The sequence below is a fragment of the Ochotona curzoniae genome, unplaced genomic scaffold, assembly GCF_017591425.1.
Source record: "Ochotona curzoniae isolate NIBS_2020 unplaced genomic scaffold, NIBS_Ocur_1.0 contig_3255, whole genome shotgun sequence".
Classification (NCBI taxonomy): Eukaryota; Metazoa; Chordata; class Mammalia; order Lagomorpha; family Ochotonidae; genus Ochotona; species Ochotona curzoniae.
This window is the reverse complement of record NW_024465777.1, coordinates 4916095-4932567: the sequence shown is the minus strand read 5'-3', so window position 1 is coordinate 4932567 and position 16473 is coordinate 4916095. Positions and strand designations below refer to the sequence as shown.

The following is a 16473-nucleotide window of genomic DNA, read 5'->3' as shown; positions in this document are numbered from 1 at the left end:
ATCTCAGTGCCACTACTGAGACTGATTTGTGTCCAGCATCTGGGGATGTGGCCTTATGGGGATAGCGTCTTTGAAAATGACTGAGTTCATGTGATGTTATTAGGGTTGGATGCCTCATCCAATCTGAATGGTGTCGTCAGGAAAAGTGACACTGGGCCTGAGACAGGGCACAAGGAGCACTCTGGGTAGAGTCGGGAGTTAGACTGCCACAGCCAAGAAGACCCAAAGATTACCAGCAAGTGACCAGAAGGTGGGAGAGGGAGGCCTGGGACAGTCCCCTCCATGGCGTGCAGCCGGAGCCACCGCAATGGATTTCGTACCTGTAGGCTCCAGCCTGCCAATCGATGCACTCCTGTAACTCACAACACCAGCTCAGATGTCTTTTGCGGCAGCACCACTGGCAAACCCAGACAACCGTTCAGGAGCTGCCAGAGCAGCTGTTTTCATGTCCGTAAAATTGCCAGGGATTGTACTTAACTCCTTCCCTGTGTTATCTCATTGAAACACCCGTGTCTTCCTTCTGACAGGTGTAGAACGGGCTCCACTGTACAAGTCTTAGAAAAGGCAGGACACAGGCAGAAACTTGCTCAAGGTCATGTGTGAACTAGACACAGAAGAGAAAAAATGTCTGCTCTAGGAGCTTGGGGAGGCGTTCTTGAGACTGCAGGTGTGGGCGTGGCAGCGCCTCGAAGATTATTGCAACTTACCCATGTTTGTTAGCATCCCTAGATTTAGGAGACATTTCTGAAGTCTCCTTCCTCTTTCTACGCGACACTTCCGTCCCTCAGCGACAGGGGCCGCTGCACTGCGCGGGCGCTTGACAGGTCCCTCTAGCTCACGGTACCGGCTGCTCGCTGGTGCCTATAAGTGGCAGCACCGGGCTCAGCAAGGGCTCAGTCAGCCGCTGCCGGGTTGGGACCGTGTTTGGGGCCGTAACCGAGGGCTGGATGTAGCGTAGGAGCTGGACGCGCGGGAGCTGCAGCTGGGCCGGGGCGCGCAGCGCTGCGCCCCGCCGCGCCGGAACCGCACCGACCGGCGTCTTGCTGCTGGCCCACCGCGAGCCGCCCCCAGCCCGCTCCGAGGCACCTTTCCCGCCAGGCCGCCTTCCTCCGCCTTCCGCCTCGCTCCATTTCCCCGGAATCTCAGCCTGGCGCGCCCGGACCCCGGCCGGTCTCTGCAAGGGGAAGCTCCGTGCTACCTTCCGGCTTCACTTCTTCCTCACAGCCCGGTCCGCCACCCTCTGGCCCCCTCTCTCTCTCTTCTTCCTTCGGTCCCTTTTAGCTCTGGCTCTCTGCCCCTTCTTATAGTCCCGGGTCGTCACTCCTTGTCCTGAGCCAGAGGTCCCAGCCTGCCATCTTCCTTTCCCTTGCCCAGGGTCCAGCCTGTCCTGTCCTTTCCTCTGTCCCTAGGGTGCACTGTCTTCCCTCTCTGCCCCTCTCCCGGTCCCAGGCCTGGAGTTGCAGACCCCTTTCTCTCCTGTGGTCCTTCCCCCGTTTGGAGTTGCAGATCGGCACACCCAGCCTCTCTGCACCCCTAGAGGATTGCTCCCACAAACACACGGCTCCAAAACATGAACTCTCCCTAGGGCCCCGGCCCTGTCCCTGCCCACCTGCTGACCCCTTCTCCCTATGTGCCCCATCTCCATCTCACCTCACTAGGGGTCACGGCCTGCTGGGCCGAGGGCTCGGCACCATGCTCCCCTGGTTGTCCATCCGCAGCCTCTCTCCCCCTCGGATCTTCCCTTCCTTGCTGGTGCTGGTGGCCCTGGTGGGGCTGCTCCCTGGTCTCAGCAGTCATGGGCTCCAGCTCAGTCCCACGGCCGGCACCACGCCAGACTCGCAGCCTGCTCGGGAGCGCTCCATCGGGGACGTCACCACTGCCCCACCGGAGGTTGCCCCGGAGAGCCGTCCGGTGAACCACTCTGTCACGGAGCACAGCCTGAAGCCGCGGAAGGCCTTTCCGGTCCTGGACGTTGACTACTCACACGTGCGCACGCCCTTTGAGATCGCCCTCTGGATCCTGCTGGCCTGTCTCATGAAGATAGGTAAGTCCTGCTGACTGTGCCACCGTCGTCGCCACCGCACCAGGGAACTTCTCCATTGCTTACCTTTTCTGGCTGCCCAGGAGTGGACGTCTGAACCACTCCTGCCGCTCCTGTCCTGCTGTCTTGGGCCTTTTCAAGCACCAACTCCATGACCTCTGTGATCTGAGGTCCCTTCCCCCAAAAAACTGAAGCCAGCGCTGTGTGGGGAGAACAGAATGGAGAATGAGATGTGGCTGACACTAGGTGCCTTCTGCAAGGCTTCTGGGCCTGGCAAGCCTCTGGCCAGGCCAGGTCCCTGGGGAGCCCTGGTGTGTAGGAGACGGGGTCTTCCAGCAAGTGGCTCTGTCAACAGCATGATTTACGACATGCTTCGTGGGAAGGTGTTCCAGGACAGAGAATGTTTCTCCTTGGCTTATCTCAAGAGTTTGAGTGTCCCGGAGACCCAGGATGCAGGAGGCTCCCTGGTGTAGTACAACACGAGGGCTTGTCTCCTGCCTTCTCTCCAGTGTATTTCCTGTGAGCTGTGCCTGCCCAGGCTGGTTAGGAGACCTGAGTCAGCTTCTGGCCCAGGAATGCCATCCTTCAGGGAACTCTACAGGACAGAGGGCCCTGAACTTCCCTGAAGTCTGTTGAGGGGGTGGAGAGAGTGGAGAAGATTGAGGCTTGGTCTGATCACGACTCACTGCACCCCGCCCCCACCAAGGGGGTTCCCTGGCTGTGTTTCCAGGTGCTGTTGAGACCAACCAGTGCCCTTGGCCTTGGCCCTGCTCCTTGAGCCAGGAGAGCTCCAGGGAGGGGCTGGGAGTGTTGAAGAGACTGAACTGTTCATTTTGGAAGAAGGAGACAGGAAGGTTTTCTGCTTCCAGAGGTTGGCTCAGCTGGGTCTGAGCACCCAGTTCTGCCCAGTGAGACTGGTAGATTGCCCCCCCCCCCCGCCTGTCTGCACACAGCCCAGAGGTCCCGGAAATGTGTGTCATTGGGGGAGGGGGCTTTGACAGTTGCTTAGCCCCCAGCTGGGTGTGGAAGGCCCTGGGACACTGCTCCCCTCTTTGCCTTAGGTTTGGAGAATTTGCGGTTCTTGGCAAGAAACCTTACCGTTTTCCCAAGGCCACATAGGAGCCCGGTGAGCATAAAGCTGGCCCGTGTGGGGCCGCTCAGCTCTGGGACTCACTGCAGGAAGGAACTGGAGCCTGTGTTTTGTTAGATGCAGAAGCCGGCTTCCTGGCACAGAGGGCTTTGGTACTGAGCTGGTCAGTCATTGTAGTAGCAGAGCCCAGCCCTGGAGCTGCACTGTCGGCACCTACACCCTGGTGGCAGCCAGGTTCCTGGGGAAAAAGAATCAAGGACTGGGCAAGGGGAACCATGCGTTAATTTGGGCAAATGTGTGTGTGACCTTGAACAGCTGGGGCCTTTTCCTACTGTTCTCCTACCCCTGAGAAGCAGGCAGAGCCCTCAGATCTGAGACTGTTGACTGAGTCATGAGACCCCAGGGTTGTATGGCCGTGAGAAACTGAAGCGAACGTGATGTGTCATTTGCCTGTGTGGGACCAGGAAGAGAAGTGTGTCCCCGCAGGCTTGGTGTCTCTAGTCCTAATGAAGTCAGGCAGGGCCTGGCTTGCGTGGTCCTCAGGATGCTGGACGGGCAGCAGACCTCAGGATGCAGATGTTGGGCAGGGTGTCCGTGGAGAAATCAGGAAGCCTGGCCACTCATCCATCTTCCCTCTGTGACCTTGGGCCAGTTCTGACTACCGGGTCCAAGTCTGTCCTCTCTGCCCTGTCACCAACTTGGGTAATCCTGGCAAGTGTGTCGGTCCTCATTGTACTGTGAGGAAGCTGGATGTGGTCTCTCTGCAGTTCCTAGCACCTGAGTGTGTCTCAGGTGTGAGAGGGGAAACAGAGGAGCCCTGTACCTGGCCCGTTCCAGGGAAGAGCATGGAGAGCAAGCTGGCCCAAGGAGCCCAAAGGTGTGGAACTCGGCTGCTGCTGCTGGGGCCTCAGTTTCCTTGTGTGTAAAATGGGGAAGGATATTATCTGGCTTCACACTGATTAATGTGATGAGGATATAAACTCATGCCTTTAACATTGACTTTGCACTCTCAGAAAGCACACATTGAGTGCTGTTGTCCCTGTTTTGGGTCTAAGCATCAGGGACAGATGCGCTCCTGCGGACTCCCCTACGGTGCTCTGGGGCCAAAGAATCACAGATCTCAACTCCTGGCTGCTGCCAGTACTCTGTCCTAAGGTGTCCGGATTTGAGGTGTGGCCCACTGACTTAATTTTTCCTTTCACTTGAGCCAACTCCTGGGTTTGGGGAAGTGATGGGCCCAAGCCATGCTGCTTCTGCACGCAGATGCCTGGTGGCCCATTTTGGGGATTCTGCCTTTTCTCTGAGCCACTCCCGTGTGGGCAGGGATTTTATCAGCACCCTCGTGGTGGCTGCCCCTGCTGTGTGCATTTCCCCTTGCTGCACTGACCATGGAGCAGAGGCAGCCCGTGGGAGGGGCAGACAGAGCTGGGAGCCTGGAGCCACAGTTGCTCCCGCCTTCTTGCCTCTGACTCAGTGAGCAATGCTGGACAAGTCGCTTCCCTCTCTGGGTTCGCTTTAGCCTTTTCCTTGATGGGGAACCATCAGAGGGGTGAAAGGATTTGGACTCATGGAGCTTCTGTGAGAGGTCTGTCCCACAGCCCACTCACCAGGATTCTGTTGTGCTCCCAGTTCACCCTACTCCCTGGCCAGGACTCATTCCTGGGGAGAAGCTCACTGCATCTTAGCTTTTCTCCTGGCTGCCTCCGCAAGGTTTGTCCAGATCCCTGCCCTGGAACACCTGGCAGAGGCCAGGAGGCTCTTTACACAGGTATTCATTTTGTCTCCTGACCGGGACAAAAAAAAAAAAAAAGAGCCTTCTTTTTTCCCTTTGTGTCTTAGAGCTGGGTTGGGTTTGGTCTTTGCAAGGCGGATCTGGCTATTTCCTGCCCGGAACAAGCCAGCAAGGATTGGCAAGGGGGCCATTGTTGCCCACTTCACGTGCATGCCTCTTTGACCCGGCGACCAGTTTCCTGTAGAAAGGAGACCACAACTTGCCTCTCCCAGTTCTCAAAAGATGGGAGGCACAGACAGCTTAAAGGTCACCTTGAAACTGTTTCAAGTAGCCCAGATGGGACTCTGGAAAAGGAAAAGAGGCGACCTTTTCTCTTTGGGAGAACAGCTGACTGGTTGCAGGACTGTGGAAGGGAGGGGAGCTGGGGCCACGGGGAAAGACGGCAGGTGGGACACCACTCTCCTGGAGCACCATGGCACTTCCGGGGGCTGGGCGTGTTCACTGTGGCTGGACCCCCTTCAGCTCAGCAGCCACAAGGCTCAGCCACAGGCTCCTTCCCCTCCAGCTCTGATGTAGAGAGGAGGAAGGCATCTGGGGCTCTGCCTATGACACTGCCTCCAAGGTCCTGCAAGTCACAGTCCTCATTTCTGCCAGCCTGATTTGCCCTGCCAGTGAGGTGAAGCTGCTGTCTGTACCTTCTGAGACTGCACACAGAGCTTATGCATGCTCAGCTCCCTGCGGTACCCCTCAGGCCCCTTCCAGTTTTGGGAGGGGGTTCTTCCAGGCCACAGCAACCGCTCTCCCCTTCTCTCCTGGAGCCTTCATCCCTCATTGTCCAGCCACAGCTTTGGCATTAGGCCTAGACTGCCCTGTGACATCTCCTCTGTTAAGGCTTGGCTGGGGTGGGAGTGCTTTTTAAAAATTTTTAAAATAATAATGACTATTTATTGAATATCTGCTGAATAGTGAAAGTCACTTTATAAAATCCATCTCATTGGATCACCACTGGGATAGTAGGAGATAGAGGCTGTGTCTGTCTGCAGGGATGCTCCACCAGGCTGTAGAAGGGAGGGTTTTCTTGGCAGAACCTGCTTGAGGCGCACAGCTGCATCTACTGCCTCTCTTGCTACCCTCCATAAATGTGCCATCCTGCACTGAGCATGCCCAACTCAGCACCTGTACATAACTGGGGGACACCCCCTAGGGGGAGGGTGTATGTGGACAGGGGAAGCCTTCTTCCCACTCTGAGCAAGCCGGAGGTGGCATGTGCCTGGCTTTGGGCCTGTCTTTTGTTCCTGAGTTGCATGGGTGCACCCAAATCCCAGCCAAACTGGATCTGTTCTTTGTTCGCTGGTGGTGACCCTGCCTGCTGTCTCTCTCTGGGTGCCCTTTCCGTGGCCTGACCAGAGCTTGCTTCTTTCCTGCTTGGGCAGGGGAGTGCCAGTTTAAGGGCATTTCCTGAAGGCAGCAGTGAGCAGGAAGGGTGCCCTCTGGGCCCAGCAGCATCCCCTGAGAGGCAGCCTGTGAGCTGGGAGCAGGTGGCACAGCTTTCTTTAGTACTGCAAGGCAGGAGGAGTTTAGTGATAATTCTCATGGTGCTGGTGTTAATTTCCAAAGCACCTGCAGGTACAGTATTTCATTTTGATCTTCTCTGTGGCCCTGTGGATTAGAACAGATGTTGATGTGCCCTTCTGACATATAAGGAACGTGACCTGCCTGAGGTCACTGAGCAGGTAGGTAAATGGCAGAGATCGTATTCCCTGGACTTCTTACCCAAGTGCCTATCCTCCTTGCCATCTGGGTTGTAAGAATGAAGAGGAAGGAGAGATTGAAAGGGGCTGAGGGCAGTGAATGAATCGACACCTCCCCGTGGGTGACAGGGCTGGCATCAGGAAGGGACATCTGCTCCCCTTGCAGGAAGGAAGGGCTCAGGGAGCCTGGTGGTCTAAGGCCTCTGGTGTGCCCTGTGCCCAATTCTTATCCTCCCCTGAAACACACACGTGTTGCCAAGTAGGTGCAGGAAGAGCCTGTGGACCAAGGTCAGATTAGGGGCTTTCATTCTCAAAGCTACAAACTTTCAAAGTAGGGGGTGTTTTCTTTCTCACAGTATATCAGAGACCTTTCTGGAGGAGAAAGAAAGCAGGGAAGTGAATTATGGTGGCAAACGTGCAGGGTGGGCTGGGAGGGCAGTAGACCTCCATCAGATCTGCTGTTGGCTCCTTGCTGCCCGCTGTGTGACTGCAGGCAAGGCACACCCTCTCTGAGCCTATTTGTACTGTTTGTGTTCAACCTCTATTCTGCTGATCCTGTTTCAGAGGTGGTGCCGTGTAATTGCACAGAAAGCCTTAGGATTTAGCCCTGATATGTCTGCCTGCGAGCCTTCCTGCTTTTCATCCCCACAGCCTGTACTGTACTGGGAGCCCAGAAGGTGTAAAGGTTTTTCATGTTTCAAGTCTTGGCCTTCCTCTGTGGACCGCTTCTTGGGTTTTGGGGGAATATGAGGGGACCGTGATCCACTCTAGGTCTCAATGTGAGGCAGATAGCCCTTTTCAGGAATGGCAGCATTTGGTAGCATGTGAGGAGTGTGGGGGGGCTGGCAGGAAGTGGAGCCAGGGGCCCCAGGCTTCCTGGGGCATGATGGCTTGTGCACGAGGCCTACTTCCACCTCCCCCCTTTCCTCCCAAGGCTGGCAGAGAAGGCTCGCTCAGCAAACCCAGGCCCCAGCATCTGCCTGAGTCATCCTTCGCCTGTGTGGGCCTCATTTCGCAGCATTCACTCTGCCCCCCCCAAAACATCTGAGTCAGACCCGTCTCCCCAAGGTTGTCTGCAGACACCACCCTGGGCCAAACCATCTCTTTAGATGCCAATAAACGTCAACTGATACTTTAAGGCAGCCCGTGATTATATGTGGGTATTTTTAATCTTAGGGGCTAATTTTAACTGAATTAAGTTTGGGGTTAGGTACAGACCCACGGCTGCACCCCTTCCTGGGGATCACACTGACTTCATTTGCTTTCCCCAAAAGCTTATCCTACAAACAGGACTGTTAAGAGCGGGGTGAGGTGAGGGGGGTGGCACTCCTTGAACCTGTCTAAGGGCCAAGATCTGAACCTCTGATACTACTTATCCCAGCAATCTAAAGCTTTGCAAGTCACTCCAGGGAGCTCTTTTCCTGGAAAGACAGGTCTTAAAGCAGCTCCAGCTTGGTGCAGGGGTCCATCCTCTCCCCTAAGCTCAGATCCAAAGAGTGGACAGGCCTCACTGCAGCTGTGTGTAAAAGCATACAAGTTCATGGTAGCCCGTAGCACAGGCACAGCAAGGAAAAAGCTAGGCAGCGCCCCCCTGCAGCCAGCCTGGAGGCATTGAACTTCATGGAAGTCTGGCCTGCCCTGAAGGCTCCTCCAGTCAACTCAGCAGGCAGTGGGTGGCTGGTGGCTGGCAGGGTGCCATCTGTTGCTAGTGGAGGTGGAGCTCCAAGGCAGGCAGCAGTTCCTGGGGCTGGAGAAGGACTAGACAGACAGGCTGTGCTTGGTGCCTGTTCCTCAATAGGAACGAAAGCCCCTGTGGACAGTGTCCTTCCCTGTGGTCATCTGCACAGAGGCAGCTTGGGGAGTGGATGCAGGAAGGGGTGCAGCACTGGCTTCCCTGGAGAGATAAGAAAAGCTTTTGGGGGCAGACAAACCAGTTTGGCTGCTTGCAGAGAAGGGGACGTCAGGACCCAGAGGCACCTTGGCGCCAGGCTTGGTGCTGGGCCAGGGAGTTGAACTGAAGGCGACACTCCAGAGTGCTGCATCAAGTAGTGTCTGAGTGGTACATGACAGTCAGCTCCCTCCTGTGGTGCTAATAGGGGAGTCCACAAGGACATCATCTCTGGGCTGGGTGGGGTCTCTCCGGGAAGGTCTGGATCCATTCGCTGTGCCCTCAATTTGTGTAAGTAAAAAGCGAGATCCCAGGCCTTCCTAAGGGAGCTGCCAAGAGCCCTAATTGAATTAAGCTTTTCCCGTGAAGATTCCTCAAGCCATAAACTGCACTGTGACTGTGAATTAATTTGACCAGTGGCCATAAACTGTACAAGAAGGCAATCTTATTAATTTATAGTTATACCTGGGCAACTTTGCTTATGTCTTCTGTTTCTTTTTATATGTGTTGGGGTGGGCTGGGACCAAGATCTTTTTTCTGTGGTAGATTTACTTTTATAATACAAATAAATAAACATGTAAAACATGTACATGATGAAACAAAGCAACAACAAGATAAAGCCCAACATGCAGAATAGTATTAAGGTGAAAGGTAAAAATCCCATCTGCCCTCTGACCCCACTGCTGTGCTTCCCACAAGTTATTGCCGTTCACTTTTGTAAAAAAAAAAAAAAAAAAAAAAATTTAATGGGCTTGGCACTGTGGTGCTGGCATCCCATATGGGCATGGATTTGAATCCCAGCTGCCCCATTTCTCAAGTCCGTTAGCTTTGTGCTAATGTGCCTTGGAAGATAGTGGAGGATGGCCCAAATGTTTGGGCCCCATACAGAAGACCTAAGTAAAAATTTTGATTCCTGGCTTCAATCTGGTCCAATACCTGGCTTCAATCGGGTTCATCCTGGGTATTGCAGCCATTCGGAGAGTGAACCAGAAGACATAAGAGCTCCCGCTCTGTCAAAAAAAAAAAAAAAAAAAAAGCTTTATTTATTTATTTTTATTGGAAAGCCAGGTTTGCAGAGAGAAGGAGAAACAGAGAAAGATCTTCCATCTGCTGGTTTATTTTCCAAATAGCTGCAACAGCTGGAGATGAGCTGACCCGGAGCTAGGAGCCTCTTCTGCGTCCTCCATGCAGACACAGGCCCCAAGGCTTTATGTCATTCTCCACTGCTTTCCCAGGCTACAAGCAGGATGCTGGATGGGAATCAGAATAGCCAGGACATGAACCAGTGTCCATATGGGATCCTGGAGCTTGCAAGGTGAGAATTTAGCCATTGAGCCATTGTACCAGGTGAGTCTTGCTTTCACAGTGCAAAATTCTCAGGACCTGGGTGGAGCTCATCTGTAACTCCAGCTCAAGGTCAAGGGGTTAAAGAAGTAGAAATAAGACAGCATGTGAGGGAGAGGCCCAGGTGGGAGTCCTTGTATATGGTTCAGACTGGGACATTGGAGTGGGAGCAGAGGAGAGATGAGGGAAGGAGGTGATCTTGGCTTAGATGGGAGGTAGACCAGATGATCTTCTCTTCTGTCGCTTTGATTTCTTTCCAAGACTGAGGAGGTGTGAGTTCTGGAGTCCCAATGAAGTGCAGGCCATGTGATTCCCACCTTCATCAGGGAAGGAAGACCCTGTGGTGGCTGCAGAAATGAAGGAAGAGCTTCTTCCTCCTGTGTGGTGGGATTTTGAAGGAGGACAAGGCCTGGCTAGTCATATCCTTGATGAAGAAATGTTGGTCCTGGTTGAGAGAAGTTTGCCTGGGGAACTGCAGAACACTTTCCAGGTAAGGGGAACAAAGAAGCAGCACCCCGAGAGAAGAGGGCTGATGACTCCTTAGGAGAGAAAGGTTATCTGGGTGTGGCAGGTGCAGCAGGCACAGCAGGCCATTCCTGTGCTGCTGAGTAGGCAGGGAAGGTGCTGGTTCCATCTGCCCTCCAGGTCTCCTGGGTTGCCAGAGTGAGTCCAACTCACACTCCAGGTGGGACTCAGGCCCCAGGCACACCTCTGAGGTCCTGAGTGAAAGGCTTGAGTATTCCAACTCTAGAATCTTAGAGGTAGAGCCAACCTTCTCAGAACCTGTGACACCCTCCCCTGACCAGGCCCAAAGGGCCTACTTCAATTCCATCTTCTCATTTTCCAGTGGAGACCCATGGAGGTGTGGCCCCAGACCACATGGGCATCCATGACAGAGACACAGCTTATCTGGGTTCTGTAGATGAATACAGGAGTCTCAGGCCTCCAAGAGCAAGGCAGTAGACTGTGGGCTTCAGTGTGAGTCTGGTGTTTAAGCATTCGCAAATCTGCTCTTCCAGTGGGCTTTTTTAAAAAACTTATTTTAAATTTAAAGGCAGAATTACAGAAGAAGGAGATACAGAGAGATCTTTCATCCACTGGTTCATTCCCTAAATGGCTGCAATAGCTAGCTAGTCCTGAGGAGATCTGAAGTCAGGAGCTTCTTCCAGGTCTCCCATGTAGGTGCAGGGGTCCAAGAACTTGAGCCATCCTCAGCTGTTTTCCCAGGACATTAGCAGGAAGCTGGATTGGAAGTGAAACAGCTTGGGCATGAACCAATGCCCATGAGATGCTGGCATGGCAGGCAGAGGATTAGCTTGCTACACTAGCATGCAGGCTCTTCAAGTGGGCCTTTTTAAGCCCAAAGCAGGGCCACCTTTGGCTAAGGGATCAATCAGGGATCTGTCCCTAACAGGGAACCTACACTGGCCCCTCCAAATGCTCTAAGTACTGGCCCTGGGGACCCCAGCCTGACCAGAAGCTGTCACAAGCCAGTATGGAGCTTGGATGCTGTGCTTTCTATAGCCATCTAGCCAGGGAATGAGATACTATCTCATGGGGCCAAGGCCCCTGGGAATCTGGGTGCTGTATCAGGTGGACAAGATGCCAGCACAGGGCGGGGACAACTCACCTAGCTGGGCTGAGCCTAAGACTCTGGTTACAGCTCGTTGGGGGTGGCTGGGGAGGAGCAGGTGTTCTACTCACCCTGCCTGAGCCCACCTGCCTAGCTGGTAAAAGGTGGAGAAAGGCAGAGAGTTTAGGGGCTGGCCTGAGGAAGATGGTAGAGAAGCAGAACAGCTGGTGGAATCTCAGACACAGATAGGGTGGGGGCTGGGGCGGCAGTCCTCCCTCCCACACCCCAGGCCCAGGAGACTTGGAGGAAGTGGCTGTTGAAGTGGACCTTTTTAAAAAGAAAGAAGAGAGAAAATATTTATTTATTTTTATTGGAAAGCCAGAGAGACAGAGAAAGATCTTCCATCTGCTGATTCACTCCTTAAATGGCCTCAATGGCCAGAGCTGAGCCGATCTGAAGCCAGGAGCCAGGAGTTTCTTCCAGGTCTCCCATGCAGGTATAGGGTCCCAAGACTTTGGACCATCTTCGACTGCTTTCCCAGGCCATAAGCAGGGAGCTAGATGAGAAGTGGGGCAACTAGGACATGCGTCAGCACCCATATGAGATCCTGGCATTTGCAAAGGGAAGATTAGCTAATTGAGCCATTGTCCCAGGCTCTGAACTGGCCTTAAAGGGTAGATGGAGCATGGATGAAACTAGTGAGAGATTTCCCAGGGCACAGCCAGGGTTCTTCCCCTGGATGCAAAGGAGTGTAGTGCCTCAGTTCCCTTTGGAATCCTGCCCATGAGCACCTTGACTTGGAAATCCAGCTTTGTAGCCTGACGGATGGAGGTTCCAGTCTCAGCTCTACTGTATTGTAGCACCGTGGCCTTGGGCAAAGCTTTTTCCCTCTTTAGGTCTCAGATGGATCACTGGTAACACGAGTTGCAGTGAGGGCACTCAGGGAAGATGGGCAGCCCCATCTGGCACATTCTGAAAATACCACGTCCCTCTGGAATCAGGAACAAAAGAAGTCCTGGTTTGATCTGTGACTCTTGCCTCTCTCAGCCACTGCATCAGCCCTTGGCAGCATGTGTTATGTGTGTACCAATGAGCTCAGTGGCTCTCACTAGCTCTCAGTGGCTCCTGTTTGTGAGTGTACCCCTTAGGAGTAGAGTGGTACCCACTGGACTTAGGCAGGCTTCTGAGACAGACACTGTCTTCCCTTTTCACACCTGAGGAGTCAGAAATTCCGAGAGGTGTAGTGAGCTGTCTTGGCTCCTCTCGCCTGGCTGTGGCACAGCAGAAGCCACGCCCAGGGTTTTGTATTCCAAGTCCCATGCCATTACTCTGTGGTACCCTCAGATTCTGTTACACTGCCCAACTAGAGCAGCAAGGCTTACCTGTCACCTGGCAGTTCTCTTGGTCAGAGCACAATCTTGTGTGACAAGTTGATGTGTGGTTATAAAAGCACTTAACTTCAGGGCCAACGCCATGGCTCAATAGGCTAATCCTCCACCTTAAAATGCTGCTACCACTTCCCATCCAGCTCCCTGCTTGTGGCCTGGGAAAGTAACAGACCACAGCCCAAAGCCTTGGACCCCTGCACCTATATGGGAGACCCAGAAGAAGCTCCTGGCTCCTGGCTTTGGATTAGCTCAGCTCCAGTCATTTTAGCCTTTTGGGGAATGAACCAGTGGATGAAAAATCTCTCTCTCTCTCTACCTCTCTCTCTCTGTGTAATTCTGACTTTCAAATAAAATAAATAAATCTTAAAAAAGAAAAAAAAAAAGTCCAGTGGGCTTCATGGCCAGTGGTTAAATAGCCATTTTGGGACCCCTACATTCCATATCCAAGTGCCTGATGCAAGTCCCTGTTTTCTGTTTTCAGACCAGCTTGCTGCTAATACATGCTTTGGGAGACAACAGGTGATGGCTGAAGTCATTAGGTCCCTGCCACTCATGCGGGATCCGGGCTGTGGGTTGGCCCAGACCTGGCTGTTACAAGCATTTAAGGAATGCATCAGAGAAATGGTTCTGTCTCTCTGCCTCTCAAATATAATGAAAATACATATAAATAGTAAGATGAATTTGTAAAATAAAATAACATCCGGTGCCACCTTCCAGATTAAGTTATTACTTGTGACACTAGCATCCTACATGAGTACAGATTTGAGTCCTGATTGGACCATTTCCAATCCAGCTCCCTGCTAATGCTCCTGGGAAAACAGTGGAAGATGGCCCTAGTACCTGGGCCCGAGCTACCCCAAGCCCTGGTCATTGTGGTCATTCAGGAGTTAACCAGTGAATGAGAGCTTTCTGTTTTCATCTCTTCCTCTGTGCCTGTAACTCTGCCTTTCAGATAAATATATCTTTTTTAAAAAAAATAAAAACAATTTATTTTTATTGGAAAGGCAGATTTACAAAGAAAGATCTTCCATCCACTGGTTCACTCCCCAAGTGGCCACAATAGCCAGAGCTGAACCGATCTGAAGCAGAAGCAAAAGCTTCTTCTGGGTCTTCCAAGTGGGTACAGGGTCCCAAAGCTTTGAGCCTTCCTATACTACCTTCCCAGGCCACAAGCAGGGAGCCAGAAGAGAAATGGCACAGCTAGGACACAAACCAATAACCGTATGGGATCCTGGCATTTTGAAGATGAGGATTTAGCCACTGAGTCATTGTGCCAGGCCCCAGATAAATAAATATTTAAGGTAAAATAAATAAAACATAAATAGACCCAGCTGTGATAGGTTCCAGGCATGCTGTGCCAGTGTCATAAACAGGGATTCCTACTCCTTAGCCGCAGCACTCTATCTGACTCAGTTTCCCCAGTCCAATGGGATATGTCTGCAAAGCCCTGAGTACTGTGCAGGTGCTCTGTAATGGGAGTTGTCACTATTCCTGTCGTATCCCTGGAAGCGGTGGCGGTGGAGGAGGGCTCTGCAGATTGATGTTAGCACTGGGGATGGGCTGAATGTCACCAGTACTGGGGGTGGAGGTGCACGTGAGACCTTGAGCCAAACTGTCTGCTTTGGTGATGGGGGGTGATGTTCACTCAGCAGATGTTGATTCACGCTTGTCAACGCTTGCTAAGATGGAAAGATGGATATGTATGATGCTAACCTCGGGCCAAGGCTGACAGGTAGACAGACGCCAGTGAGGCACTGTGGAGGGCCACAGCCAAGGCTGCCAGAGCCAGGGGTGGGGGTGGGTTGAGGTGCATGGGAGGGCTTGGGAAGCTGGATCAGGGAAGACTTCCAGGACTTTGAACTGGATCCTAAGGTTAAGCAGGAGTTTGCTCAATGCACCTGGAGTGGAGAAGGAGCAAAAGGCATAGTTGTCGATAAGGCAGAGCCATTAACCTTTGCTTCAGTAACTCATTGGGACTCCTCCAATCCTCCCGTCTCCTGAACATGCCTTATCCACCTGTGTGGCTGGCAGAGAGGCCAGGCAGTGAGCAGGGAGCCCCTGCCGATGGCCTGTGCTGAGCACTTCCCCTGATGCCTTACTGTGTGATGGGTGAGAACTAGTGTCAGCCCAGGAGCTCACTGTGGGCGTGCCACTTGGAGGAGGCCCAGCCAGCTAAGGTTATGGCAAATAAGACCCACTAGATGGGGTTGGCTGGATATGTGGACCCCATCCAGAGGGCAATAGCCATGGCGAGGGGTCCTCAGGCTGCACAGCCACACATCACAGGCTAATCTCATATTCCCTTTCCAATTTGGGGTTTTTATTATTTTAAAGAGTCATTTGTTTATTTTGTAGACAGAGAGAAAGAGAGACCTTGTAACCACTGGTTCACTTCCAACACAAGAGCTGGGCTGATCCAGACCAAAGCTAGGAGGTTGGACTAAAATCCAAGTCTCTCACCTAGGTGGCAGGGACACTAGTGCTTAGGCCATCCTCTGCTGCTTTCCCAGGTGCATTAGCCAGGAGCTAGGTCGGAAGTAGACTGGTTAGAACTAAAACTGGTGCTGCAGTGTGAGATGCCAGTGTCATAAGTGCTGGTTTGACCTGCTGCACCACAGTGCTGGCCATTGTGCTTCTACTTTGGCCTGCCCCACCCCACCAGGAGGGTCATTAACCCAGGTGACCCCTGTGACCTCTTGAGCAGTGTCCCGACTTCACACTCCCCACAGAACAGCCAGGGCGAGTCTCTAGAAAGGGGAACCGGCATGTGGCATTCCCTCTTCTGTTGCTTCCTCGTGAACTTGGGATAAAGAGCACCGATGTGTGGCCTGCATCTTTTATGACTTCTTACCCCAGTGGCCTTCCTGCGTCTCTCCAGCACACAGAGCCCTGCCAGGCCATCCTGTGTGCAGCTGTGGCATGACCTGTCCACAGGTTGGATCACTGTCCTCAGACAGGCGCTCTCTTGCAGGTCACAGGTCACCACCCTCTCATCAATGAGGCTTCTCCCATGTGGCATCGCCCGACACCCTGATCTCCATATCAGTCACAGTTCTGGATGCTGAGGACAAAGGCAAGAACCAAACAGGAAGCACTGGATGTCAGGGGACTCATGGCATCAGCGTGAAACACTTAAAGAAAGACAGTGTGAGAGGGCTGGCACTGTCAATACCAGTATCCCATATGGGTACCAGTTCATATTGTGGCTGGCCCATCTCCCATCCACCTCCCTGCTAATGACCTGGGAAGACAGTGGAGGATGGCCCAGGGTCCTAGTGTCCCTGAACCAATGTGGGAGAAACTCATAGTTCTGAATTCAGATCAGCTCAGCTCCAGCTATTGCAGCCATTTAGGGAGTGAACCAGAGGATGGAAAATCTTCCCATCTCTGTAAATCTGCCTTTGAAATAAAAGTGTGAGAGTATGATAGGGCCACTTGGGATGGTCAGCAAAGGCCTCTACGGAGAGAGTATCAGACCTGAGACCTGAGGAATGAGCAGGAGGCACCCATGGCAACCAAGGCCCCAAGGGGGCTGTTTGAGGAAGCTGCCATTGGATAGGAGAGGCTAGCAGGGTAAGAATCGAGAGAAAGGCGGGACCAGGCAGGGTTGGGTCTGTGGGCATTAGAGTTGAGGTGTGATGGCATGCCAGGGATGGCTTCCAGGCA

General features: G+C 53.1%; 1 protein-coding gene across 1 annotated transcript in view; it reads left to right on the top strand.

Moving 5' to 3' along the window:
* The first annotated feature begins 889 nt into the window (after positions 1-889).
* The window catches only part of SLC9A1 (solute carrier family 9 member A1), a 49906-nt gene continuing 34322 nt past the window's right edge, over positions 890-16473 (top strand). The window contains exon 1 of the mRNA XM_040979658.1: positions 890-2044. Within this exon, the coding sequence (XP_040835592.1) occupies positions 1693-2044 (352 nt within the window). The 5' untranslated portion in view covers positions 890-1692. The remainder of the gene's footprint in view (positions 2045-16473) is intronic.